Source organism: Stegodyphus dumicola, chromosome X2 (assembly GCF_044657685.1).
Source record: "Stegodyphus dumicola isolate Sdum_Otavi_A_Nest chromosome X2, ASM4465768v1".
NCBI classification, from domain to species: domain Eukaryota; kingdom Metazoa; phylum Arthropoda; class Arachnida; order Araneae; family Eresidae; genus Stegodyphus; species Stegodyphus dumicola.
Genome location: NC_140781.1, coordinates 4,918,847 through 4,946,076, shown reverse-complemented (window position 1 = coordinate 4,946,076; position 27,230 = coordinate 4,918,847). Strand labels below are relative to the sequence as shown.

The 27,230-nt window shown below is 35.7% G+C and overlaps 1 protein-coding gene across 4 annotated transcripts in view; it reads right to left on the bottom strand.

Moving 5' to 3' along the window:
* The window catches only part of LOC118198674 (1-phosphatidylinositol 4,5-bisphosphate phosphodiesterase epsilon-1-like), a 482,557-nt gene that overhangs the window by 77,909 nt on the left and 377,418 nt on the right, over positions 1-27,230 (bottom strand). For all 4 annotated transcript variants that reach the window (XM_085809195.1, XM_085809194.1, XM_085809193.1 and 1 more), the window contains 7 exons: positions 21,864-22,045; positions 20,445-21,144; positions 19,983-20,132; positions 17,740-17,912; positions 8,046-8,290; positions 7,753-7,964; positions 5,818-5,940 (listed from right to left, as the gene is read on the bottom strand). In XM_085809195.1, coding sequence (XP_085665321.1) covers positions 5,818-5,940; positions 7,753-7,964; positions 8,046-8,290; positions 17,740-17,912; positions 19,983-20,132; positions 20,445-21,144; positions 21,864-22,045 — 1,785 coding nt within the window. The remainder of the gene's footprint in view (positions 1-5,817; positions 5,941-7,752; positions 7,965-8,045; positions 8,291-17,739; positions 17,913-19,982; positions 20,133-20,444; positions 21,145-21,863; positions 22,046-27,230) is intronic.

Genomic DNA, 27,230 nt, shown 5'->3' with positions numbered 1-27,230 from the left:
AAATTAAAAAAAAATTAAATTATAACCTATAAATTTTTTTACCATCATCTTAAAGTAGATGTATTTCTAAGCATACCTGCAAAACATTAGAGTTTTTTATTCAAAATGTCCTAAGATACACGTGAATACTTGTAACTTTCGGGAATACTTGTATTGGGGCGTTTTGAAATTTGGAATATTTGTTATAAGCGATAATAACGTCAAATATGGTTTATGCTCTTTGGTAATGTGCTTTTATAATGTTTGTTAATGCGAATTATTCTTGGCGCAAACTGGAAAAAATGCGCCACGATAAATTTTTAAATTTTTCCACAAATTTGTCACCAAAAATTATAAAATTTAATATCTAGGCATAATTTGAGAAGTAGAACCGAAATATGTAAAAACATTGGTATTGTATTTCAGAAAAATATCGATTTTAATTTTATGTCAAAATGTTATGACATTATGTTAGAACAATGCTATATACAAATCTAATATATAGGCTAAGTCGCGCTTTGGAGACATTTCAAATGCAAGCTATATTTCGACAATCGGTCCAGTAGAACGGGAGATACAGAACTGTCCCATTTTTTCCTTGTACAAGGTGTACATACTAAACATCATGTATATACCTTAACTTATACATATTACGATATATGCATGCCATGCACATATATCATACTATTGTTTAAATATATACATACTATTAAACACGATGAATATTGGAAAAACATATACATACTATAGTATATACTATATCCTGCTATTGTTTAGGCCTACACGTTCAATTAAATTTGATAATTAAGGAAAAAACTGGCATATAAGCATAATCATGTACATACGTTAACGTATACTATGTATAACCATGACATATACATGCCATACACATATATACTACTTTTGTTTAAACATATACGTACTATTAAATACGATTAAAATTCGGAAAACAATTACATACAAAAACTCAGAAAAATACCATAACATATACATAGAATATACATATATCCTGCTATTATTTAAACATATACGTACGAGAAAAGACATACCCTAACATATACATATACATGCCATACACTATTGTTGAGACACAAGCATTCTATTTGACATGGCAAATATGCACCTTGGAAAAAAACGTGTACATAGGCTAAACATATACACGCCGTGACATATACATACAACACACATATTCTACTATTATATAAACATATATATTCTATTTGACATGATTAATATTGGTAAACTTATAGCTAGGAAGAATCCTACACAAACCGTAACAAATCTATATATATAACTACTATTTAATGAGAGACACATATTATCACTACAGTGCCTGGGGGCCCCATAGATCCTGTCCTAAATGCCTACAGTTTATCTACCATACGCTTTAACTTGCTGACTACTGCTGGCTGCCTGATGCACAGGCTTTGAATGAAAGCTCATCGTTAGGAAGAGGCATGCGCCACTCTTCCGTTAGCCAGACATTCCGGTAAATAGTGTTCTGGCATGCCCAATCCACTACACACACACAGGCATTTGTGGGAGATATCCCCCTTTTAAAGAAATATTTTGGAAAAGGTTCGTGACCTGTTATATATCTGGTCAGCTGAGGAATAGACTAAAGACGATCCGTTGTTACTTTGTGACAGAAGTCCACCTTGTGGTATTTCGTCCCATTCCTCCTATCACTTTCGCAATGCAGACTCCTATACTTGCCTCTTTAGGTGAGATTTTGGCAGCAGAATGGACAGCTCTTCCTCAGCGCTGATATTGCGAGCTGCTATCTTGGCTAGCTCGTTCCCTTCCTCTTTTCCCTGGTGTCCTTTATCCAGGAGATAAGGATGCTGGTTGAGCGATGCTGATCTCTTAAAAGACATTGAACGTACGCTATTAGCGGTGCCTGGTGATATGGATTCCGGACGGCAAGTATGGTGGACAGGCTGTCAGTGATGATATGAATTTTGTGGTTCTCATCGTGCCTCGCTGGTAGAATGGCTTATCGAATTGCCTCCTGGAACACTGACTTTCCATGACCCCCATAGTCCTGCCATGTGTCTAGAACATCTGAATTATGTTTGGTGACGTAGCTGCAGCCTGTTGCTCTGTCAATTTGGGAACCATCCTTATAGAGGGTGAGGGTGTTGGGTCCTGCGTCTCGTCATTGCAGCATTGTTGTACGCGTATGCATTCCTTTTTCATATAGCGCTGGGTGAATGCTGGTGATTGAGGAATTGCACTTATAGTTTTCTGGAGAGAACTAGAGATCTCTGTAGGACACGGCGCTCTTTAGCAGCGCGACAGTCGTAATGATAGCCTCCATTTCAGCTTGTATGTGCAGAGGGATGACTCCTGCAAGTAACACAACGGCAGCCGTCGAGGTTGTTCTGTAAGCCCTGGTCATGGCCAGTAAGGACGTTGGGCGCTGTTCAGGATCTTCACTTTTCTGGTATTCATGGGGATGACCCATATCGCCGCTCCATACATGAGGGAATTTCTTCGCCACTGTGATATAAATAATTTTAAAAATATGGAGCCATTGTATGTTCTTTAGTAAATTGGCAAAATTCTGGGCTTTTGCTCTCTGGGCCCAGGGATGAGGAATCCAGGAAAGCTCTTCGTATAAGGCCAAGGAAATTTTAGTTGTTGTTACTTATGCTCTCACCCGCCCCCAGTTTTGATGCAGACCACCCCGGGGGGGTTCGAGGGTTTCCCAAACCTCTCCCTTTCCACCAAACCACACGAGAGGACTTGCCGCATATTTAGAGTGCCGCCATGCCACGCCGAAACTATACATTTTCAAACGTCCATGCCTTCACCGGAATTCGAACCCGGGCTCTTCAGCACGGCAGTCAGTGACTCTAACAACTATATCGGTTGGGCAGCGTTTTAGTTCCTTGACTCATTTAACGGTACGGTTTCTCAATTGGATACAGAGATTCCGTAGAATCATCTGGCTGAGCTTGTGAAAACAGGTATGTTTGGATTTCTGCTCTGCAATTTTTTAATTTCTTCTCACTACAGAGCCTGTCGAACATTTCAATGATTTCGATGCAATGCTCTTGTAGAATGTCCCGACTGTGCCGTCTGACTATAAAAGTGGCGTCATTAGCAAACAATATTGCTTTTGTATGCGCAGGCCACTGAGCCCTCAGAATTGAGTTGAACGTAACGTTTCACAGGTCTGGACCGGCACATGAAACTTGCGGACAGCCTGGGGGCTGCTGCCTGTAAATGACTTCTCGTTTGTGGACCGCAATGAACATTCGTTCGCTGAGGTAACTTTAGAGAATATGAAAGATGTTATCGGGGATTGCGGCGGTGTGTAGGGCCTGAAGAATTGCCGGCCACCACAAGGAGTCAAATGCACTTTGAAGGATCAGGCTGAGGACTGTCAAGTGGTGCTTGTTAGATTTTGCCTATAAAATTTCCTTCTTAAAGAATTCTAAACCGTTAAAGGTTGATCGTCTTCTCTGAACCCAGAGTTTCTGTGATCACTTTGCCGTTTAATACGATGATGCTTGAGACGCGCTATGACCAGTTTTTCATACACCTTCCTCAATGCTGACAACAGGCATATTGGGCGAAAGTAGGTTGGATCATTAAGGTCTTTGTCAGGTTTAGGGAAGAGAACTATTAGTTCCATCTTGAATACTTTCGGTAAGTAGCAGAACTCTAGTAGCTTATGGAACAGCTTGGTAAGGAGTCCAGATTTTGCCCTATGAAACGCTTTAACTATATTGTCCAGCGAATCTGCGCCCGGAGCCTTTCGTTTAGGCAGTTACGCAAAATTGCCTTGATCTCTGCATCTTGGAATTGGGCGTCGAGTGGAGTAGTTGTGTGAAGCGCAAATGCTGCGTGCAAACTCAGGTCTGAGTTGTCATCACTGTTTCCTGGAAAGACTGCATCCAGAATACTGTTAATTGTAGACTCCATGGGGCTTGCATTTCCTTACAGTGTGTCATCATAAGTATGATACTGTGGCGGTCTGTAGACGTTGTCACGTGCTATTTTGAAGAGTGCATGTTTGTAAAGTTGGTGCAATATTGCCGCCAGCTCAATTTGGCTCTTAAAATGGTCTTTTTACTACAAGGCTTCAGCTTGGCCGTAGGCTATACTTAGCTCTTGCCTGATCTGGTCCCGTTCTGTTTTCCTTCTTCTTCTCATTACACGAGTACGGCTGCACTGGGCTCTGAGGAATTTATTCCACCAGTTGGCAGCATGTTGCGTTTTCAGGGCTTTCAATGGGAAGATATTATCGCAGAGGTACTGAAGTATGGTAATAAGGGAGTTGGTAAACAACTCCACTTCTCCGGCAGCGTTCCAGGCTGAGTGATTCTCTTCTTCATTTGAGGTGGTGTTACGTACCCTGTAAATGAATTGGGATATCTTGCGTTTTGTGAGCTGGTCGTGCATGCGGATGACTAACCCTGGGAAGCGGTATACCTGTGGTCAGAGTTCGAAGGAGTGTCCGGTACGGTCCAATGGGCTGGATACGTGAGGCTAGTGCGTCTGTGGACAGGGTCAAATCGACCCATCCCTGACCGTGGATGGTATCATACTTCAGGATGCTGTCCAGCATATTGTGAGGCGAGAGATCGATACTGGCGACAAAGTCCTCAATTGTTCTTCCTCTTGACTCCGTGTTGGAATATCCCCATGCATCTGAATGCGCATTAACGTCGCTTGCGAGCAAACGATGGATGATAGGATATTTCTCAAGAGTGTTTTGGATTAGCTCCAAGGACTCAGTCATGTCTGCCGTAGGACAGCCTCCATTTCAGCTGGTATATGCAGGGGGATGAGTCCTGCAAGTACTGCAGCAGCAGCCGTCTAGGTTGTTCTGTATACCCTGGTCATGGCCAGTGCGAGCGAAGGGAGGTAGGTATGACTTTTGTGCAAGATGGCGCTCAAACTCATAATGCTAAACGTGTGAACCGCATCGTTCGAGGAATTTAGCGCGCTGAGCCGCCACTTCCTTCATGCTTGGTCTTTCAGATCCCCATTTTTCAATCCGTATGATTTTTGATTTTGGGGTTACCTGACATCGCAAGTATATCACGATTGTCCGACCTCATTAGGGATGCTAAAAGACAACATCCGACGGCAATTTCTCACCATATGCTCTACTGTGCTGCTCACAACATTCTCCTTCCACTACAGGTATTGTTGATGAATAGCGGCCGACATGTTGAACACTTGTTATGAGGACCATAGTCTTTCCTAAAAATCAATTGTTATGCTAATTATTTCTTTTGTCATCATAAGAAGCTCCATCTGTTGGCCGTTTTAAGCACTTCTTTTGCTTTCAATAACTATCCATGACATTTCAAGCATGTATGTAAGTTTTTACCTCTCTGCCTACATTATTCAGTAAATTATTGAATCTTCAAATCTTAACCGACTTTTGGATCACCTTGTATAATAAGAATGCTTACATTTAATCTGAAGGTATCAAAAAGGTGTGCATTATCGTTCTTCTAATCTTAAATCCTAATCTTAATTCGTCCAGTTTCAATAAAAATTATAATCACAAATTGAGCTGTAATTTTTTTGCGCAAACGTTTGATGCTTATTACTTTAGGAAAAGAAAGTGTTATTGCATATATGTTACCAAAGAATTTGAATAAGGTTTCCTATTCATATTTCTTTGTGTTACACCTCTTTAAAATGCATCTTTGGAAAATCACTGGTTTTTCAAAAAAGATTAAAATAATTGAAACTGTATGACACTTTTTAAATGTTGTAGTTGATCGAGTTTATGAAATGATAAATTAAAGCTAGCCAGTATTGATAAACGCTACTGACAACAAGTTAGAATGGAAGGTAAAATAAACTTACATCTTCTTCTGGATTGAGGGTTTCAGGAAGAAATGCGTAATTACACTTATCCATGAGGTACCTTGCAAATCCTTCAAACGATAAGCAGCACTTATTACGTAGCTCTGCATCTGGCTCATGGCGCTATTGAGAGAGTAAAAAACATTATACAGAAGCCGTTTTAGAAGCATTTGATTTGCTATTGAACTAAAGTAATGAAGTAATATGATGCAATTATACTACACAGTAGCATAATAAATTAAATACATGCACCTTCGTGTATTTTGCATACAAATATGTTAAATGCTCATAAAACACAACCCGATAACGATATTTATTGTCTAAGTATATAACAGTCTTTATAATGTCGCCTAAGTATAAGAGAAAAAGGAATTGTTTTAGAATACCCTATGTAGACAGTCTGAGTGCCATTTAAAACTGAGATGAAGGTTTGTAGTATTGCTCACAAAAGTAGAAACTTCGAAAATCAAAATTGTTATTTCTAGTCTAAACTGCACTCAAGTTGAGTCATATTATAGACCTGGTTAGAAGGTTAGTGCATGGGTCCTTACGGCTTAAAAATGCGATGAATAAAAAATATCACCACGTTCAATAAGCAGTTTCAGAGTACTATTGAAGATAACAAAATTCTGAATTTGCGTCCCAATCAGGTACAATTTTTTTTACACGATTTTATTACTTTTAACTATGTTAAAGGTTATATTGAACATATATAGAATTTCAATGCAATTTTTCTATAGTTATTATTTAGACTAACTACATATATAAACTGTTGCGATATTATGTAGTTAGGTTTCGTTATTTGTCGAAAATTAATCTTTTTTAAAAGATTGCGAAAATAAAAGTCGGTTTGTTTTGGTTTGGTTTGGTTTTATTAGATTACGGCATCATGGTTGCCAGCCGACTGATATCGCATAGTGTTCAGCGATGAATCCCTTTTCAGTCTTGGAGCAGATGATCATCGGGTCCGTCTGTAGAAGACCCAAGGTCCGAGTGCCAGTGTCCCAGTTAATCTTTGTTTTACAGGGGCAAACAGACATTACTTCTGTTGCCAACATCCTGCGGCTGTTACGCTTCATGGCACGCCCTCCTAGAGCTATTTTCTAACAGAATAATGTTAGACTCCATACGGCTCGCATATTTGATATCTGTGGACTCTCTCCGAGCAGTTAATACTTTTTCTTGTTCTGCAAGATCACCAGACTTTTCGCCAATTGAAAGGCTAGCCAAATATTTAGAGTGCCCCTCCCTGCCGTAAACACTATCAAACATCCACGCTTTCTTTGGGATTCGAACCCGCGCCCTCCGGTACCGCAGTAGGCTCCCGAATCCACTATACCGTCTGGGTGGCTTAGAAATCTTTATCACTCCTTGCCTCAACGTTTACAAGCATGCATCGCTGCCAAAAGGGTTTCACCAGTTACTGATTTGAAAATTCAATATGCAGTTGCTAGCCACAGAAGGGTCCTGCGGTTTTGAATTTTTTATCATTCTATTACCTGTATATGAGATTTACGCACATTCAATTACAATTAAAATCTGTTACCTTTTTCATGGTATTTTTTTCCTCCCGAAAGAGTGTTTTTAATCTGTTAGTTACAGTATTAGTTTCTGCTTTTTATTACAATTTGCTTATTTATTATTTTTTTGTTCCATTTAAAACTGTGTCTCGTATCTAAACTGTGGATGGCATATTTACATAATTCCTGTCTAGTTTCCAAGGTATACCGGACTAATGAGCCTTGTTTAAACTGAAGAATTTATATAAGTAAAGCTGTTCTATGCAGTTAAAAAGTTCTGATTTGTTGTTAAACAAAGGCCTGGTAAATTTGTATGTAATCTGTTTTAAGGAAAACATTTAGCCATTGAACAATATGCTTGCGATTTTCATTTTTATTACTAATCCTCTGACAAGGTACTTAATACGAAACTTACTTGTATAAGAGCAGCCACTTCTTCTTCTGTTTTCGGCTCCCCTTGATGGTCACTTAAAAAGCGCTGGAAATCTTCAAGTCGAAGCACAAGCGTTCTTGATGTATCTACACCAGCGCAGTTGGATACAATACTGGCTGCAGCAATAGCATCATAAATTCTTTTACGTTGGATACTATCCACGTAATCTGAAGGTGTATTCCTAGTCAGCAGTCCTGTCATAATGATACTTTGAATGAATGTTTTCTGAATCTATAGTGAAAAGAATTTAATTTGCCATGCAAAATTAAACTTACCTAGAAATTTTTTTGAAGAACCATATGGTTCTTTTAAACTAGCACTGCGATCGAAATTATAATTTTCAGGCAACCCCTTGTAAGGTACCGCAACTTGTTCAAACAGACAGCGTAGATCTTTCCTTGATCTAACCAAAAATGATCTGAATAATTCAGTAAACTGAATGAAATCCATTTGGCTGGAATGTGTTATGACTGGTCCACAGGCTAAAGGAGGCGAATCACCTGTATGGCCTTTATCTTTGCTGAAAATATAAATGATGCAAATATTGTAACGTACATGCTGTGTACATCTGAATTCAATTAGATATTTATGGCAAAGCACACAAGAAATTTCATGTTATAAATCTTCATAAAGGGGAGGAAAGGTTAAGGAAACCATCTCATATTCATTTAACACATGAGAAAAACTACAGAAAACATATGCAGCCAGCCAGTTCCATTATCAGTAAAAGAATCTGAAGTGAATTGCCAATATTTTGGTGTAATCCCTCGGCCAGAAGTCGACTATTCCAGGCGGAATGTGTGGAAACTAGTATTAGTTGAAATCACAATAGGCTCTGCTAAAACAGAGTGAAATTTAAGGTCTTTTCCTTTGCTTATGGCTGATTTAGGTTTCGATAGTGGGATTTTCACGAATACGCTGGCTAAACACTTCAAAAAAGTGTTTATTGTTTTCAGTAAGTGGATTTTTTGTCCTGGCAAAGTAAAAAGTATTGCCACTTTGGAGAAATACTTTTTGCAAACGATCTAATGAAATAAATGCACTGCTTTATTTTGAATAATTAAGGCCTTTTTTAATTAAACAAGTGCGCAAGTTTCCAGCTGTGTTCCAGTGTGCAAGTTTTTGCTGGGAATCATGAACTATCCTTCCTGTAGCACTACTTAATGCATGGCAGTTGCGAAGCGATTTCTTTGTGTGTATTGGATGTTTATATGCATTTAAAATATTCCAATTTCAGAGCGTTATAGCACTCAGCGTATTCTGTATTGTATATAACAGTGTGTAATCGCATATATATATAGGTAAATTGTATGTAACAGTGTATAATTGCAAATATCAGTGTAAGTTGTGTTAATTGTAATACTCATGCATTGGAAAGTATGCATACGTTATGCTTATGAAATGTGTAAAACAAGTTTTCCTTATAGATAGTATATTACAAATTTCTTGTATGTGGTCTAATGCATTCTTAAATACTGTAATCACTGTAAATGTTATATTCCTCATATCATTAGTATCAGCAACATGTATGTTATGTAACAGGCACGCTGAAGTATGTAAGAAAAGGTATGTTAATTCTACAATGTATTGGATGCATATATACATTTAAAATATTCCAATATCAGAGCGTTATATATCAGTGTATTCTATATTGTATGTCACAGTGTGTAATCGCATATATATATGTAAATTGTATGCAACAGTGTGTAATCGCAAATATCAGTGTGAGTTGTGTTAATTGTAATATTCATGCATTGGAAAATATGCATATGTTATGCTTATGAACTGTGTAAAACAAGTTTTCCTTATAGATAGTGTATTTCAAATTTCTTGTATGTGGTGTAATGTATACTTAAATACTGTAATCACCTTTAATGTTATTTTCTCCATATCATCAGTATCAGCAACATGTACGTTATGTAACAGGCACGCTGAAGCATGTAAGAAAAGGTATGTTAATTCTACAATGTATTTAATGTATATATACATTCTAAAAATATTCCAGTATCAGAGCGTTATAGCACTCGGTGTAGTAAGCGATAAGCGCTTATTGCACCGAGAATTGTATGTAACAGTGTGTAACCGTATATATATAAGTAAACTGTATGTAAGAGTGTGTAATCGCAAATATCAGTGTAAGTTGTGTCAATTGTAATATTCATGCACTGGAAAGTATGCATACGTTATGCTTAAGACACAGATATCAGTGTATTATCGTTCTTAGTGAAAAACGTATTGTGTGTATCAGTATATAAATGCAAGTATTCAAATATCAGTACCAGTGTTGGCCTGTATATAAATAATCCAGAGTCAGTATGTAATCGCACTCAGTGCTTACTACTCTGTACGTAACAGTGTGCAACCGCAAATATCAGTATTAGTTATGCAAATCGTGATATATTTATGCATATGAAAATATGTCTACATGTATTAATGCCATATGTGGTCATCAGTGATCATTTGCTGTCTATTGTCAATGTCATCGGTCAATTAACTGTATTTATCAATGTCACGTGATGTCATCTGTGATCATTTGCAGTCTTTTATTAATGTAAACGGACAATTATGTACCCTTCTCAATTATGTATTCCAAAGCATATGTAAATTTTAAACGCCCCTGTATGGCCATGTAGCATCTATTGTTAATGAATCAATAAATACTGGACCCGGGCAATTTGGACGGGAGTCTGCCCGGTGGTATTAGGTGGCAATTGGTTCGCAGAACGGCCAAACGGTTGGTTCAGATGTTGGGTCTGAGCGTCCTGCGCGGGCCACACATGTGGCCCTCTGGTCAAACTCTAGATAAGGGTGGGCGTGGCACTATACTAATTAACTTATTAGTAAAGGGGTATTGGTCACGTCCTCCGTCGCTTATCGCTTATCGCTTCCTTGTTCCTTAAAAAGTATTGGCATTGTCTGGTATCCATTTTGAGTCGGATGTAGTTTCAAAATAAAAGTCCAGACCTAATTCTATGTTCTACATCAAGAGGTTTAGAAAGAAGGAATATAAAGATTGGCTGTTCAATGAAATAAGTGTTTTGATAGCTATGGCGAATATTTTGAATACCCTGGTATTACAAAAGATTTCTACTACTCTCTACCTCTTTTCTGAATGCCTTATTTTCTCGAGAATTTTGTTGCATCTTAAGATACCACTGCCATACTCAGCTACTACTTGGATTATACGGATTGCAATCTTGTAATCTTACTTTTAGCTAACACGTTATTTTTATGCTAATTCTTTCCTATCCTTTTTGTTCCTTCCGTCAGCCTTAACCGGTATGCAAATTAAGTTTAGTTTAAACAGGGGACGAATTTGCAGTTTAGAGAAACAACTTCGGCATACAAGATAGAGAAACAAGATACCAGTGGATGGCATACAAGTGGACGGCAAGTGGAGATACAAGTGGATGGCAAGGAGCCATCCACTTGTATGCCGATGTGATTCTTGTGAGCGATTTTTTGATTTCTTAATGTTTAGGGCTAGAAGGTTTGAACAATTACAGCCATGTTAGTTAGGCATTAAAGCTATTTGTAGTGTTGTGTATATCTAAGCATTTGCATTTCGAAAATTCCTCAAGTAGTAGTAAATACGTTTTGTTAAATTTTAGTGTTTTAATTAAGTTTTTTCACTTTTTGTCTGTATTTGAAGAGTTTTAGACTCTTAATTAAGTATAAAGAGAGGCCAAATACCCGTAAAAACCCATAAAAAGAAACCCGTACGGTTGTACAGGCACCCATAGGCCAAATACCCGTAAAAACCCATAAAAAGAAACCCGTACGTTTGTATGGGTACCCGTAGGCCAAATACCCATAAAAAACCTGTAAACAGAAACCCGTAAGACTGTACGGATACGAGTAGGCCAAATCTCTGAAGAAACCTGTAGAACTGTAGGCACTATAAACAAAATCCCAGTAAAAACCCATAGCCAAAAATCAGAACTTTATATGCATATCCATTGGCCAAATTTCGATTAAAAACTGGATATTCCGTAGATCTATGCCTTGTAAAAACCAGTAGACAAAAGCATGTACACCTATACAGGCACCCATACGCCAAATCCTGTAAAAACCCCTACACAAAATTCCACAGACCAATAAAGGTACCTCTTGGAAAAATCGCTGCACAAAACAGTAAACAAAAACCCATAAACAGAACCAATAGCATTATACCATAGTGGAGTATCCATACATAGAATCGTACATAGAACGAGTATCCATATACAGAATCCATATAAAAAACAATACACAAAAATAGAACTGTATATCATGTCATGTAAAAGATTAATTCATGTCATATGACTCTTACATAATTTGATGTTGTAAAAGGAACTAAAACTCAAACAGCCAATAGTAATTTTACAGCAGTATTAACTATTTTTATTAGCATTTTTACTCGTATTTGAAATACGAGTAAAAATGCATCGAGAACCAAAATTAACTCGGTCTGAATTAAGATTTCACCCTTAACATAACGCATTTGCTTTTTCCGTTTTGGCCTAACTGGATTGCAGTCTGTCTGCTCCTTGTTTCTTACTACACATTTATCAAAAATGTTAATTTTTGGAATAGGCATAAATAATGTGCCAACTTGTTTGTGGTTGCAACATATTTGCTGAAACAAAGTTGAATTAAATCTACCTCTACTGCCAAATTTCTTATTCATTGTGGATTGATTGGAGTTTCAACATCTCTAAGCCATCAAAATTCTTGCTGTTCATTACGGATTCAGCTGCTTGTATTCGACTACAGAATCTATTACATATATATACATATCATTTCATTTGATGGTTGCGAATCATTACTCTGACTGTATATATATTATTGATTTCATTATAAATATATATATATAGTACTATATCTCACTGCATATATTTGTATTTCAGTTCTTTAATTGGGAAATTAAACAATTGTATTTAATCACATCAGCTTGTTTAACAATTTGATACGTAATTAGAAATGTATTGCCAAAGGATGGTACTTTCTAGCATCTGCTTAAATTTTAAGTTACCTACAATGCACTAAACCAAATTAAAAAACAAAACTAGAAGAAACCCAAATTTTCAGGAAGAGAAACATTATTAACAAGCAAGCAAAAAGAATACGGGACTTGCAAATTAGAAACTTAACATAAAGTTCAAATTTACCATACTTGCTATCCCCTTAAAGCTCACTTACCACTGATAGTAACACCCTGCAGTTAATTATGACACGCATACACATAGATGTTTTGCGTTATGTTATAGATTTTATATAAATAAAATCTATAACATAATGGGTATTTATACTATATGTAGTTCTTGATGTAAAAAATATTATCTTTCGTACTGTAAAAATTCAATCTATGTGAATAAGTATGAATATACTCATATACACATAATTATACTAAATAACTAATTTAATGAAACTGAATTCCTATAGAAAAATGGGGAAAGTGTAGAATCGCCCACTGCTTGGCGTGTTTTTAAGAATTGCACATACTCGGTATCCATGTACACATCGACCTATTTTCACTTAAAAAAACATCACAGAATTGCACAAAAATGTCATTGCGGCCTCCTTTATCCATGTACACATCGACCTATTTTCACTAAAAAGTCAAAAGAAAATTGACAAAAATCCAATTCTTTTTACTCTAGTAAAAAGTGCTAAATAAATAAGTGGGCGATTCTGCACTTTACCCGAAAATATATATAAAAATACCATTTAACTATATATATTAATAATTTATTATTACACAAGCATTTAGTAAAATTTAAAGTACTGAAAAGGTAGCTATTGTTTTTGACAGTAGATTATATAATATAAAAATACCTCATGCTGAGCATTTTTCTGAAATTACAATGCCAAATGAAATTTAGATAGTGCAGTATTTAGCAATAATAACTTTTTGTAAACAAATGTAGCTATAATTAAGACACAATAACACGCCGAACAAATACTAATTCAGAAGTCAAACAACAAAAATCAGCGTTATATTCACAAAATTTTCACAGGACCAGTTTCGATGGCCTCACCGAACCATCATCCCCAGCTGCAAAACCGCAAATCATTTGCGGTTTTGCAGCTGGGGATGATGGTTCGGTGAGGCCATCGAAACTGGTCCTGTGAAAATTTTGTGAATATAACGCTGATTTTTGTTGTTTGACTTCTGAATTAGTAAATGTAGCTATATTCGCTTAATCGTAATGACAGTAATTTTAACTGCATTTGTATAAGGCTGTACAGAAGATTTATTTATATGGGTTTTCATCCGCAGAGAACAACCGGATTCTCTGTGGAAGTGCTTCCGAAAATAATGTTTAAATATTACTCTAACTATATTTGAAAGCAATGCTATAACAGTGCCCTTATAAGACTCATGATCCGAAAAGCTTTGGTTTTAATTGTCTCGTAAAAACTTTCAATTACTTCTGCAAAATTCATACCCACGTAAAAATTACTACACCGAAGTCAATTGATTATACAGCAAAACGTTCCTAAAACAATCAACTCCACAATTCAAGATAATGCCAGTTTCATGTAGCCTGACAAAAGCATGAATGATTTTTTAAGTCCTGTTATTTAATTATTGTCCTGACAAATGTGCCATTATCAGAGGTGGTCATTTAAGAAAATAACCACTATATGAGGTTTCAACTTAATGTAATTTTTTTCAAATAAATAATTCACTTTTTATACTCCCAAGACTAGTACATTTAATATTACATAAATCTTATTCACAAATCTATTTCTATTTCAAAAGCAATTTATGAAAAACACATTTGAAATTTTCTTCATCAAACTAATAATAATGAAAATTAAAGCATGCATAAAAATGATTATATGCATTTTAACAAAATAGCACAAAATATTTAATGTAAAAATGTGGTTCTAGTCTCATACTTGTGAAAAAAAATAGACCAAAAAGAAAAAACAATGTAAGCTACTATGATCATCTAAATTTTCACATAATTTTAGTAGTGGAAAAAAGATACCTTAAGCTTGTATGTCTTGTCTACCCCATTCAATAAGTAATAAACACATTAAATATTTCAATGTTTATTTCATTAATAAAACTTACCTTTTTTGCTCGCGAAATATAATTAGTACATTTTTTAAAACATAAAAAAACATTCTTTTTGCTCGGCCACATCACATTAGTCGAAAAATTGAAAATTGAAGCATGCAAGATCACTTTTAAGTAAGGTATGCTCAAATTTATTAGTACATAATATTCAAATGATAAAGCATCTACATGAACAAGCTTTAAAAAAGTATTTCTAAACTGTAATAAAAAAAAAAATTTCCAAAATACAGTTTCAGTAGAATGCAAAAACTATATTTCTGCATCTGCACACTGAACCAAATTATCAAGTTTGAAATTATCACTTTTCAGTCTTTAAGCACATTGTTTTTCAGGATAAAAGTAAAGATGGAAAATTAATTTCACGCTCAGAAACTCCATTTCACAACTAGTCAGTTATCAACAACGTTCTCTCAAACATTAGACACGATTACACGTGCATGGCTTTAGTGGTATATTCATAGTCAGTGCTGGTATTTTATTATTTATTACTAATTTCTAAACAGTAAAACATAGTAAAATTTGTAATACAGTAAATCATAGTAAATAATATTTGCATTACTACACGCACGAAGACCACCATTGCACAAAAATAACTAGAGCGGCGCCATATTGCTTGTTTGGGAAACTTCTGAGAGTAGGGCAGGGAGCATGGGAGGGAGGAGAAATTTTTTTCCTCACGTCAGCGTTAACAGGGAGAAAAGTTTTGCGAATGTGAATGAACTTGTTCGCGTTAAAGCAGGGCTTAATTTCTAAAAGTACAGTGCCGGAGCCCTATGAAAGACCATCACGAAAGAGGAACAAGAGTAAATCAATAAACAAAATGACTATTAAAATCATTAATAATTTAAAAATTAAATAGTTAAGGAGTATCAAATTAATTAATAATTATTTAATTGATATTAATAATTAATATTTATTAATTATTATTTAACTTGTAATTATTGTTTAATTAATTCACAATTTATTATTATTTATTAAAATAATTAAAGATTAAAGTAATTAAATAATTAAAATTAAATAAAATGTAAAGAGATAAATTAAAATTTAATAAGCGATTTTTTATATAATTTTTATTGCTAAAAATGAAATTTTCTAGATCAAATTTCTATTAAAATTATTGTTCCGTTACATAAAAAAGTGCCCGAGCCTTCTTATTCAGGGCTCCGGTGCGCTCCGGCTAGAATTAGAATATATCCAAAAAACTAAGAAGTACCGGAGCCGGACTCCGGTGGGCTCCGGTGCAATTTAAGCTCTGCGTTAAAGAGATGTTGTTTGATACCGGTGTTTATTTGTAATATCAGAAATGTAAGTGCTTATGTGTGTGTATTCAGAGAACCAACTCGTAGCAAAACCCACCTCCCTAAGACGACCGCCTCTGAAAGAGACCAGTATTTCTGAAAACATAAGTATACTTTGGTATTGAATATTCCCTCTGTAAGGCGACCATTCAGAAAGAAAATTCTGCGAGTGTGGCCGGTCGCCTTAGAGAGATTCATTCAGTAGATGCAATCTCCCTAAGACGACCACCTCTAAAAGATAAACGTATCTCTGAGAACGTGAGTATATATTGGTATTGAGCATCACCTCTCTAAGGCGACCACTTGCAAAGATGAATTTTTATTTGCGGCTGGTCGCCTTAGAGAGACCTCGTTGTGTGTGGTGTATATGATTACTGTTATTGTTTTCGAAAAAAAATTTAAATCAAATAAATAAGCATATTTAGTAAAAACCCTCTCTAAAACGACCACCTGCGTTTCCAGGTTACTCTGATGGTCTTAAAGAGATCATATTTTCATTCTGTTAATTTTATTGTTTACAAGAAGTCTATTAATGTCAGATAAAAAAATAGCATAAACCCATATAAACCAACAGAAGATTTATTATTATATTGATACCAAAAAGAAAACCAGTAAAAGTCAATATAAACCTATACAAACCAGTACAAAGTTCTGCCATTGAAATGTTGGTTGTATGGGTGTCAAGTGATACCAGTAAGAAAAACCCACAGAGATCAATCGAAACCAGTAAAAGTCAGTAGAGACCATCAAAAATTCTATAGATACCAGTAGAAAGTTTTACTGGTTTCTATGGGTCATTTTGAAACCAGTAAGAAAACCCCACAGAGACCAACAGAAACCAGTAAAAGTCAATAGAAACCCATAAAAAGTTTTACTGGTTTCTATGGGGAATTTTTAACAGGGAAGGCACTGCTTCACTTGACAAGAGCTTAAAAATTTATTCTTGATAAATTAAGTATATCAATACATTATTTCATTTAGTAATATAATATTAAGTGTAGTAAAAGACAAAAAATGTAAGTTATGTTTCTCATAAAATGACTAAAATGTCTGTATATAGTAAAGAAAAAAAAAATTACTGCCTCCAGTACTATAAAAGTTAAAAATCTGAAAATTTTACAAAGATAACAAGATTAAGCTGAATATAACACACTTTCTGTTAACATTTAAAATATTTATAAATATTTTAAATGTTAATAGAAAGAAATATGCCTTATTTAGAAATAAGGCATGCATACTACCCAAGAATTAATACACGAGGTGGCGAAATATAAACGCAAGATATACAGTGATATGATGTAATGTTAACTTCCACATTTACATAAAAGAAAAAAAATATAATAAACGAAGAAACGTGTAGTGATAAAATGTTATAAAAATACACATTATTAAAGAATAAAAAGAGAAAATCAAAATAAAATGAGTATATTTTAACTTCCAGACGTATGCAGCCAGATAAAAATCTGTAGCTAACAAGGAGAAAAGAAACTTACTACATTCTAGTTAATATAGCATTTAAAGTCAATACAGAACATTCAGATTTATGTTTGGACATGAAAAAATTTATTTAAGCTTGCTTGAAGAAATTATAAAAACAATTACCTGTAACTGGAGCTTAACGTGATAGACGGAATGTTTTGTGAAGGGGCATCAGAATCATCTGAAGTATCCCGGGATTTTAAGTGAGATAGCTTCGATCTGAGTAAGGGACTCATTCTGGAACATTCGCCGAGCGTTTCCGAAGCTAGGCTTGACTGAGATTTTGGACTACAGTCCTAGAAGAAAAATCGTTCTTTGATTCTTGATGAATGCATAACTATATTTGACTAGTTACGTATAAAATGGTAAATAACTTAAGTTACATAAAGAAATTATACTTAGAACCTTGGTAAAAGCATAAATATATTTGGTACTTCATAAGAAATAATTCATTAATTTGTGATAAACATAGAAGATGTAAATACATAATGGTTCCGAATTTCTACGTTAACCCATTAGCCGCTGGTGTTGCGTTGACGCAACGGTCAAAATAAATGCGTATATAAATGTAACTACCTAAGATATTTTATACCAGCAGATGATTTTGTGTAGCAGATGATATTATGAAGATTAATTTTATAAAAAATATTTGCCTTCAACAATCATTTTGTTTATAATAATTAATCTCATACTTTAAGCAAAATTTAAGCAAAATTTTCGACCGGGTATTTTTGCTGAAAATATTTAACGAAAGAATCGCCGTCTTTATGAGTGATCTATTTTTAGTCAAAGTCACCGTTTATCAGAACATTACATCAGTCAGATGTTTATATTTGTGTTGGTAAGGGAGGGAAAACAGGTGTTGACGCAACGTCAGCAGGAAACGGGTAGTCAATCTCCTTTTCACTCATTCCTTTAATTGTTCTGGTTGTTTAGAAATGCCTAGATCGAGGTATCTTACATTAGAAGGAGCCATTCAAAGATTTTTTGATGAAGAAACAGATGATGATAATGTTAATAATGACCGGAATGAAACTGATATTGTTGTTGTTCCCCCAGAAATTGCAGAAGCTAGTGACGAAGAAGAAAGGAATGGCAATGTTTTAAATAATGATAATGATATTTTACCAAATGATACTGCTAGGGAAGTTGATATTCACGTAAGAAGTAAGTTTCAGCCTTCTAAAAGCAGTTATAGTCATACTAAAAAGTTTAAAAAGCAGAAGATTGAAATCTTGAAGTGGATAAAAAAGGAACTGTTAGTTATGTCTCAGGAAGAACATGAAGAGAAAGAGATAGAAGAAAAATTATAAAAGACAAAACATAAGGTAAAACTAGTGCACAGATTTTCGATTTTCTTTTTCGTATAGACATTTACTCTCTTCTCATTGAACAGACAAATATATACGCTCAGAAAAAAAGTAATAAATAAATAAATAAAAAAAGAAGCCCAGAATTTATTGCATTTGAAGCCTATATGAGAAGATTTATTGGAATATTATTGCTTACAGGATATCGTTCTTTACCTCAAGAAAAAATGTATTGGTCTTTTGATAAGGACATTTCTGTTCCTGTTGTACGAGAATTGATATCACGTTTGCAGTACAGGAATATGAAGCAGAATTTGCATTTGACAATAGTCAGATTCATAATACTGATAAATTATATGAGGTGAGACCGTATTTAAATTTCACCACTTTTTACTACTGGAAATATAAAGTCTCTTTTAGATTTCAGACGCGAGAATGCATTATTCCTTTTGCAAACTCCTATTGAGAGTGTAGAATTAGCCAGAAATAGATCAGCAACAGGAAGACCTAGTAAATTCAGCATTCAAAAACCATTGCATGGAGATGGTAGACATTTTATCGTAAAGTCCGTTGATAACAAAAGACTTTGTTGTAAAGAGTACCATAGCCAGACTGTTTATAGATGCAAGGTATGTAATGTAGCTTTACATCATGATTGTAATGAAGTTTTTGATGCTTGAATCTTTGAACTGAAATAATCTGTATTTGTAAAAGAAATATAATGTATATTTTAATACTGAATTCACTACAAGTAAAGGGATTTGTAGATTTATAAAACGTTATGCAGTTCAAAAGGAATCCTGCGCTCCACTCAAAGGAAACATCGCACACGAGTACAATCTTACTCACTAAACATCCGTAGTCTTATTCCGCTGACGTTGCGCGAACGCAACACTCGCTTTTTACACAGGTAAGAGCGTTTTTTTTATTTTCAATGTAAATTTTTGTTATAAATGCTTAATTTAATATTTGTTATTATTTTCATGAGAAAAGAAACATTTCTTGTAGTTTTGGCGGTTAATGGGTTAAACAATTAAATATAAAACATTCACTTACTCGAATGGCCGCAAGTGAAGTCTGCGATTTCTTTTTCCTAAGCTTGCCTGAGTTGACTCCAAAACTGGCAACACGTTTGAATCCAGAAGTATCCATGGAGGAAGAGCTACCCCCTAAAGAATCCAACGTCCATTTGCGCCCACCAAATATCTGTAAAATAATAAAATATTCTTTTTTCGATTTTGGAAATATTTAGTTTTTCTTTTAAGAAATGTTATTTGCCTTTGAGAGAAATTTGTTTCATTCATTTCTTTCTGCATTGTTCAGAATATCATGAAATTTTATAAAATTTAAATAATTATGAATAAAAAAACAATGAAGATCTCATGCTATTTGTAATAAATGAACACATAATCAAGGTCTTAAGCTACATATAATTTGATTAATGCAGTAGAAACACACCAGCAACACGAAATTATTATAATCATGCTATACTTTGGAAAATATTTTCGAAGACATTACCTTAATGGCTTCTGCGGGCGTTGGACCAGCACAAGCAAGGTTTTCAAAATATAAGTGCACATATTTCTCTTTCAACCAAAAAATTCTGTGGTCACTCAGCATCTTCTGTTTTTTCAATTCACCTACGACATACTGGATGCCTTTGTGCCACAACTTTATAGCAACTGTAGGAGCAACAAATTCTAAAGTTCGATTATCCGATAAAGTGTTGCCATAAAGTATTCGAAGACATGATTTGTCCATGAAATCTGGAATACCTTGGCGTCTCGCGAGATGGTTAACGCTTACATCACAGATATCACAATTAAGCATGCTCACTTCCTTTACGTTTGACAAATCCAGAAATCCTTCCTCAGTACTACAGTAACATATATCAGAAGTTTCATATTTCAGAAGAAAACCAGAAGATATAGGATCATAAACAGTTAGGTTATAGTCTGGAGCTCCATTTCCTTTTAGTGCACTCCAAGGTGGTTTTGTCCAAGTAAGTGTCCCATTATTTCTTTCGAGTTTCAAGAATACCAGCGCTGAACGAGATCCATCATCATCTATATGTATAACAGTGCTACCGTGGTGAAGGAACTGCAATTCTTGAAACGTCTCACACTTTGAGCTGATGGGGAAAAGGCTCACAAATGGATCTTTTGAATTACTTCGTACTTCATACAGGGACTCATCTTCTTCTCCGTCGTTGCTCCTTCTAAACAAGACATACATTATGAAACACATTCTGTGAGCTTTTCTTGTTTCTTCACATTAACTGATTTTTCACAATTGGTTACATATTAAAACATGCTACTTACATAAAAGTTAGATTTTAAAATTTACTATGCATGTAACTGAAGCTAAAATACTATGAATGTAGTATCCTTTCAGAATTGTCCAACTTGAAAGTATAAATACTTTCCGATTAGCAGCTATATGGCAGAAGGTGGCTTTGCAGAACTAAAATCTCATTTAACAAAATTTATTAACATTCTTACAAATTAAATTTTCTTATTTAATAATGGTTATGAGATTATTTAAGAAATCACCTGCCGTAATTAATTTTACAGATGTTCTTTCTCTAACTTATAGTAACAATTTATTTTTGCTTAAAATCAAGTTGAATTAAAAGAATTCATAAGCTGGTAAAATAAAATTTTAATAAGACATAATAGTTGAACAATAATTTGGGAGAAAAAGAAGGGTCTATCTATTAAAGTAGTTGAACAGCTTATACAATTAACTGAATGAATAATATGAAATTTAAATATAGCGGAAAAGTTTATTTTCAAAACATTCAAGCATTCTCATTTGCATGCTGATGAATCAAGCAGAACAGTTTAGAGATAAGCTTCATTAAAAATATAAATTACTGTAATTTTAAAAAACTGAATAATTATATAAAGATTAATTATAAATCATTTGTAAATATACCCTCTTTTAGGATTATCCTCTTTCTTGGAATCCTTTAATTCGTTTCTTACTTTAGCATGTTCATGAAAAGTTTCAATTTCTTCCAGAATTTCATGAGTTTTTCGAATCTTTTCTAAGTTGATCAATCCGCCCACACCTATTCTTGTGAAAAAGTGGTCTTCGCCATGATAATCTGAGATAAACTGCATAATAAAGGGGAAAAGTAATAAAATAACAATCATATATTTTATGAAATTTCTTTGTTATTTAGTTAACTTACAAATAAGTTTAATACAAAATAAACAAATAATTAAGCAATAGCAGTACAGTGTTTCATATTTCATTATAAATTTATATGTTCACTTTTGAGGAAATCCGTACTTATTTGAATCATAGTGAGAACCTACATTTATGTTGTGTAAAAAATAATTTTTTGACATTGCTATGATTAGATACATTATTATCACAAATGATATAACATTATTTATATTAATTAGCTATCATAATTGCATTTCGCAATCTAAGTTAAACACGTTGTTACGTTTGATTGATAATCTAGAATGCAATAATTTTGTAGAGACATTAGGTATTTTTGAATCAGGAGACGTGAAAAAATGAGCAATGCCCTCCCCGGGACTCGAACCACGGACCTCTCGAACCACTAGCTGACCACTACACTACGAAGGCATGCTAAAAACGCGAGAGAAATACCTTATATACTGCCCCTTTTTATAGGGTGACTGAGATTAGGGGACCCAATCGACAAATTCTGGTGGTGAAGAATCATCATTCACCACTTTTTTTTTAGTTCGTGCGTCACTGCAGAGACATTAGGTTATTTCGAAGCAGGAGAGATGAAAAATCAGCAATGCCCTCTCCGGAACTCGAACCTCGGACCTCTCGAATACGCGCCGAGTGAGCTGACCATTACACCACGAAGGCATGCTAAGAAGGCGGGTGAAATACCTTATAATTTTATCATTCATATTTTTTAAATGATTGTAATTTAATTTATGAAGTTCTTATTTTTTTATTTTGCTAAAATGTGGTCTTTTTTCCCCCTATCTTTATATGCTTTATTAATTTTCATTCGCTTACACTAGATTTGCGAAACTTATTAAAAAGATACAATGCTATATATGTTTATGACTGTCAGATTGGTTAAGTCAACTAGAATAAAAGTTCAGCGCTGTCCATTAAAAGCGCTGCAGCATGAAAGAATTGCATAACAAACCTGAGATTTTCTTGATAGGACACGCTGGATAGACAAAAGATAGGCATTTCAAGGCCCTACACAAATCACAGGCAAGAATAATGACACCTCGATGCATTAAAAGGAGAATGAAATGTCGCTTTTTCGATCGGAAATCGCGTATGTGTGTTGCACAGCGTGTTATACCTCGTGTAAAATGAAGAACTCATATCAGCACATCTCAGAATTTGATAAAGAGAGAGAGAGAATCGTAACATACCGAGACTGCAGATTATCGTACCGCATAACTGCAGTTCGCGTTGATCGAGATCCAAAAACTGTAATGAGAATTTACAACTAATGTGTCCATATGTGACACTGAAATGAAATTTCATAATAGCTGGTAATTGTTGATAGCAAGGCTGGTTGTTATTTGAAATAACATAGATGTGTAAATGAACTTTACTTATCCTGTTTATTTGGATACTGCTTTCACGGCCAAATAAAGTTAAGTCTGTTTTTAATTTGTTCAGGAATTTTGATTTTCATCTTTAATTTAAATAATGTAACAAGATAAACAGCACAGTACACACTTAAGAGACTCTTAAATCAATTTAAGTAAATGGTTATGTTATTCGCTTATGGCAAATCACACGAGGACTCAAGGGGACAGGTGCCTTCGTGGAGGACTTTCGGACTTTCTAAGGGACACTGGCTTCTAAGGAACTATTCACGTTACACATGAAGGGGACACATGTTACTCATAACGTGTCACGTTACACACGTTACACATATTCACGTTACACACACTTCTAAGGGACTATTCACGTTACTCTAGCTTTCTAAGGGACTATTCACGTTACACATGTGAAAGTCACGAAAACCAACTATGCAGCTTAGCCTGTCCGCAGGGGTTCGAACCCGAGTCGAACTACCAGTATTCAGAATCTTAACCGCTAGGTACTGACGTGGCACTTTAGATGAATGAATAAGCCATAAATTAGCCTGGCCTAAATTTTGGCCCATTTATAACTTATAAACATAAATAGGAAAGCAATTACATATTTTATAGAGGCCAACTTTTCTTTGCTTAACCGTAGCAGATACTCATTTCCTAAAAATAGCCTTAACAAATTTCATGAAGTTATGCAGAATGCCTCTCCACGGAAATAATTTTTATTTTGAAATACACTGCTCGACATTGAAAATGTAACACTAAGAAGGAGTAGTCAGAAATTTATGCAAATTTTAGAGTAGACACACGTCACTGTGTTATGCGAATGATGTGAAATGCGCAGCTCTCCGACGCACATGAAGTAAGATATAAGGGAAGGAACGTGCAGAATGGGCAATATTCGTGTCGTTATTTCTGCCAGACGAATTATCGAAGGAAGTTGGTTTTTGTCCCAGAGGATACGTGTAATAGGAGAGAATTCCAGGCCGTCGTCAACGAAGGCACTTTCAGCCAGATAGATGATTTTACGAGGGGTATGGTGATCGGACTGAGAAGGGTGGGTTGGTCCTTACATCAAATCGCAGTTGATACCCACATGGATGCGAGTACGGTGCATCGGCTATGGCGAACATGGTTGGGACAAGGAAATGTGGGAACAAGGAGGGGTGCTGGTGCAGCCAGACTGACGTCAGCACGCGTGGATCGACGCATCCGCCGACAAGCTGTGGCGGTCCCGCAAGTCACTTGTACCGCGATTCTGCAGCATGTGCAAGATACCCTGGATGTTCCCGTTTCGACCAGAACTATTTCCCGTCGATTGGTTGAACGTGGCCTGCCCTCACAGCGTCCGTTAAGAAGACTGCCATTGACCCCCATAGCATAGACGCCAACGTTTAGAATGGTGCCGGACTGGAGCGATGTGGATGACAGAATGGCGAAATGTCGTGTTCTCAGATGAGTTGCGCTTCTGTTTATCCAGTGACAGTCGCCGCATACCTGTGTGGCGTCGAAGTGGAGACAGATCTAATCCGGCAGTAACTGTGGAACGCCTCACCGCGCGACAACGGGGCATAATGGTTTGGGGTGCTATTGCCTACGATTTCAGGTCACTTCTGTTCGTAATCAGGGCACTATGACGGCCCAACGATACTTGGATAATGTACTGCGGCCGGTCGCAATCCTCTACATTCAGGGGCTGCCTAATGCAATTTTTCAGCAGGATAACGCCCGACCACACAGTGCTCGCATCTGCCAACATGTTCTGCAAGGTATACAGATGCTTCCCTGGCCACCGAACTCTCCTGACCTGTCACCAATCGAACATGTGTGGGATGTGACTGGATGCTGTTTGCAAACTCTGCCCCTACCTCGTTCAGAAGACGAACTGTCGCAAATGGTTGAAAGGGAATGGAGAGCCATCCCTCAGGACACCATCCGCACTCTTATTGACTCTATGCCTAGACGTGTTTCTTCGTGAATTGCTGTCCGCGGTGGTCCTAGTCTACCCGGTGGCATTTGGTTCGCGGAACTGCCAACCGGATGGTCCAGGCGTTGGGTTTGGGTGCCTTGTGCAAGCCTCCCATGTGGCCTCTCTGGCTTTACTCTGGATAAGGGCGGACGTGGCTCTATATGCTAATTAACTTAATAGTAAAGGGGTGATGGCCACGTCCTCCGTTACTATCACTATCCTACTGAGCCGACGCTGTTCTCGCTCTGTATTCTGACTATCATTCTGAAATAAAGATTACTTAGTGCTGCTTGCTGTCTCTGTCTTTTTTCCAAATTTCATCACTTTCTGACCACTCCTTCTTGGTGTTGCATTTTCAATGTCGAGCAGTGTATGTAACATTATTGCCGCAGTTATTTTCTGCTAACCTTCTCGTTCACGGAAAGTTGCATTTTGTGAGTGGATTTGCATTTTTGAAGTGAAGGTTAAGGTACATTTTTCTTTGAACTCAAGTGCACAATTTTTCACGAGAATTTGCTCTGCATAGTTATCATTTGCATTAGCTGAATCACCTTAGTATTGTAAATATGCATTTAGCCTACAGAAATAAGTCAACCCAATTATCTGGATTTTTGGAATATCAGGAAAATCTGTCACCCGTTAGTCCGTACAACTGGCCCGATATATGAAAAGTTCAGGTAATTGAATTTCTCATCTATCAATTGAAGTTAATAGATTAGTCATAGTTATTAGATATATTGCTAATTGCTCAAATGTAGTTGAATTCTAATTGCTGATTTTAAATTTGTGCTATTTAAAGTCTGATTTGAAAGTTTAAATAAGCTCAAGTAGTATCCAAAGCAATATTCTCCTGCAGATACAAAATAGAAGTTAAGGGCATATAATTCAAATGTTAAAACTGTTTCCTGAGAAAATTATTTTTCTTCATGAACATGGCCTATGGTAATATACAAAACCGTATATAAAATCTGAAAGGAATTTAAGTCATAATTATAGGGGGTCCTAATAGTTCTTTCTGGAGTCTTTTAAAGTCCTTTTTAATATTTTAAAGAACATATGCTAGAAAGCTGATTTTACAAGAAATGAAAAATCATATTAAATATGCGTTTTTAAGTCATAAATTAAGCGCAACTAAAAATCCGATATTAGAAAGAAATTTTAAAACTTAGATCTTGAAACCTTTAGAAACTAACCTTAAATCTTGTAAAATCTGACTGCATAGCATATTTTAGCAAGCACATCTAACTTAGGTAATACTATAAGGTATTTCTCCCATTTTTCCTAGCGTGCCTCCGTGGTGTTGTGGTTCTGCACGCTGGGCCGGTATTCCAGAGGTCCGTGGTTCGATTCCAGGCGAAGGCGTTGCTAATTTTTTATCTCTCCGGCTTCCAAATATATACCTAATATCTCTACAGTGGCGGCCGAACTAGAAGGGTGTTGGATGAGGATTCTCCACACCCAAGATTTGGCGATTGGGTCCCCTTAAAACCCCAGTCGTCCTTTAAAAAGGGGAGTATATAAGGTATTTATCCCACTTTTCTAGCGTTTCTTCGTGGTGTAGTGGTTCTGCACGCTGGGCCGGTATTCCAGAGGTCCGTGGTTCAATTCCCGGCGTAGGCGTTGCTAATTTTTCATCTCTCCGCCTTCCAAATATATACCTAACGTCTGTACAGTACTAGTGGTTCATGCTTCATGAAAATTCATCAAAATGTTATTTCACATGCTATGCCTAAAGTTTAAGATGTCAAGAAAAGTCTAAAAGAAGGTATCTAT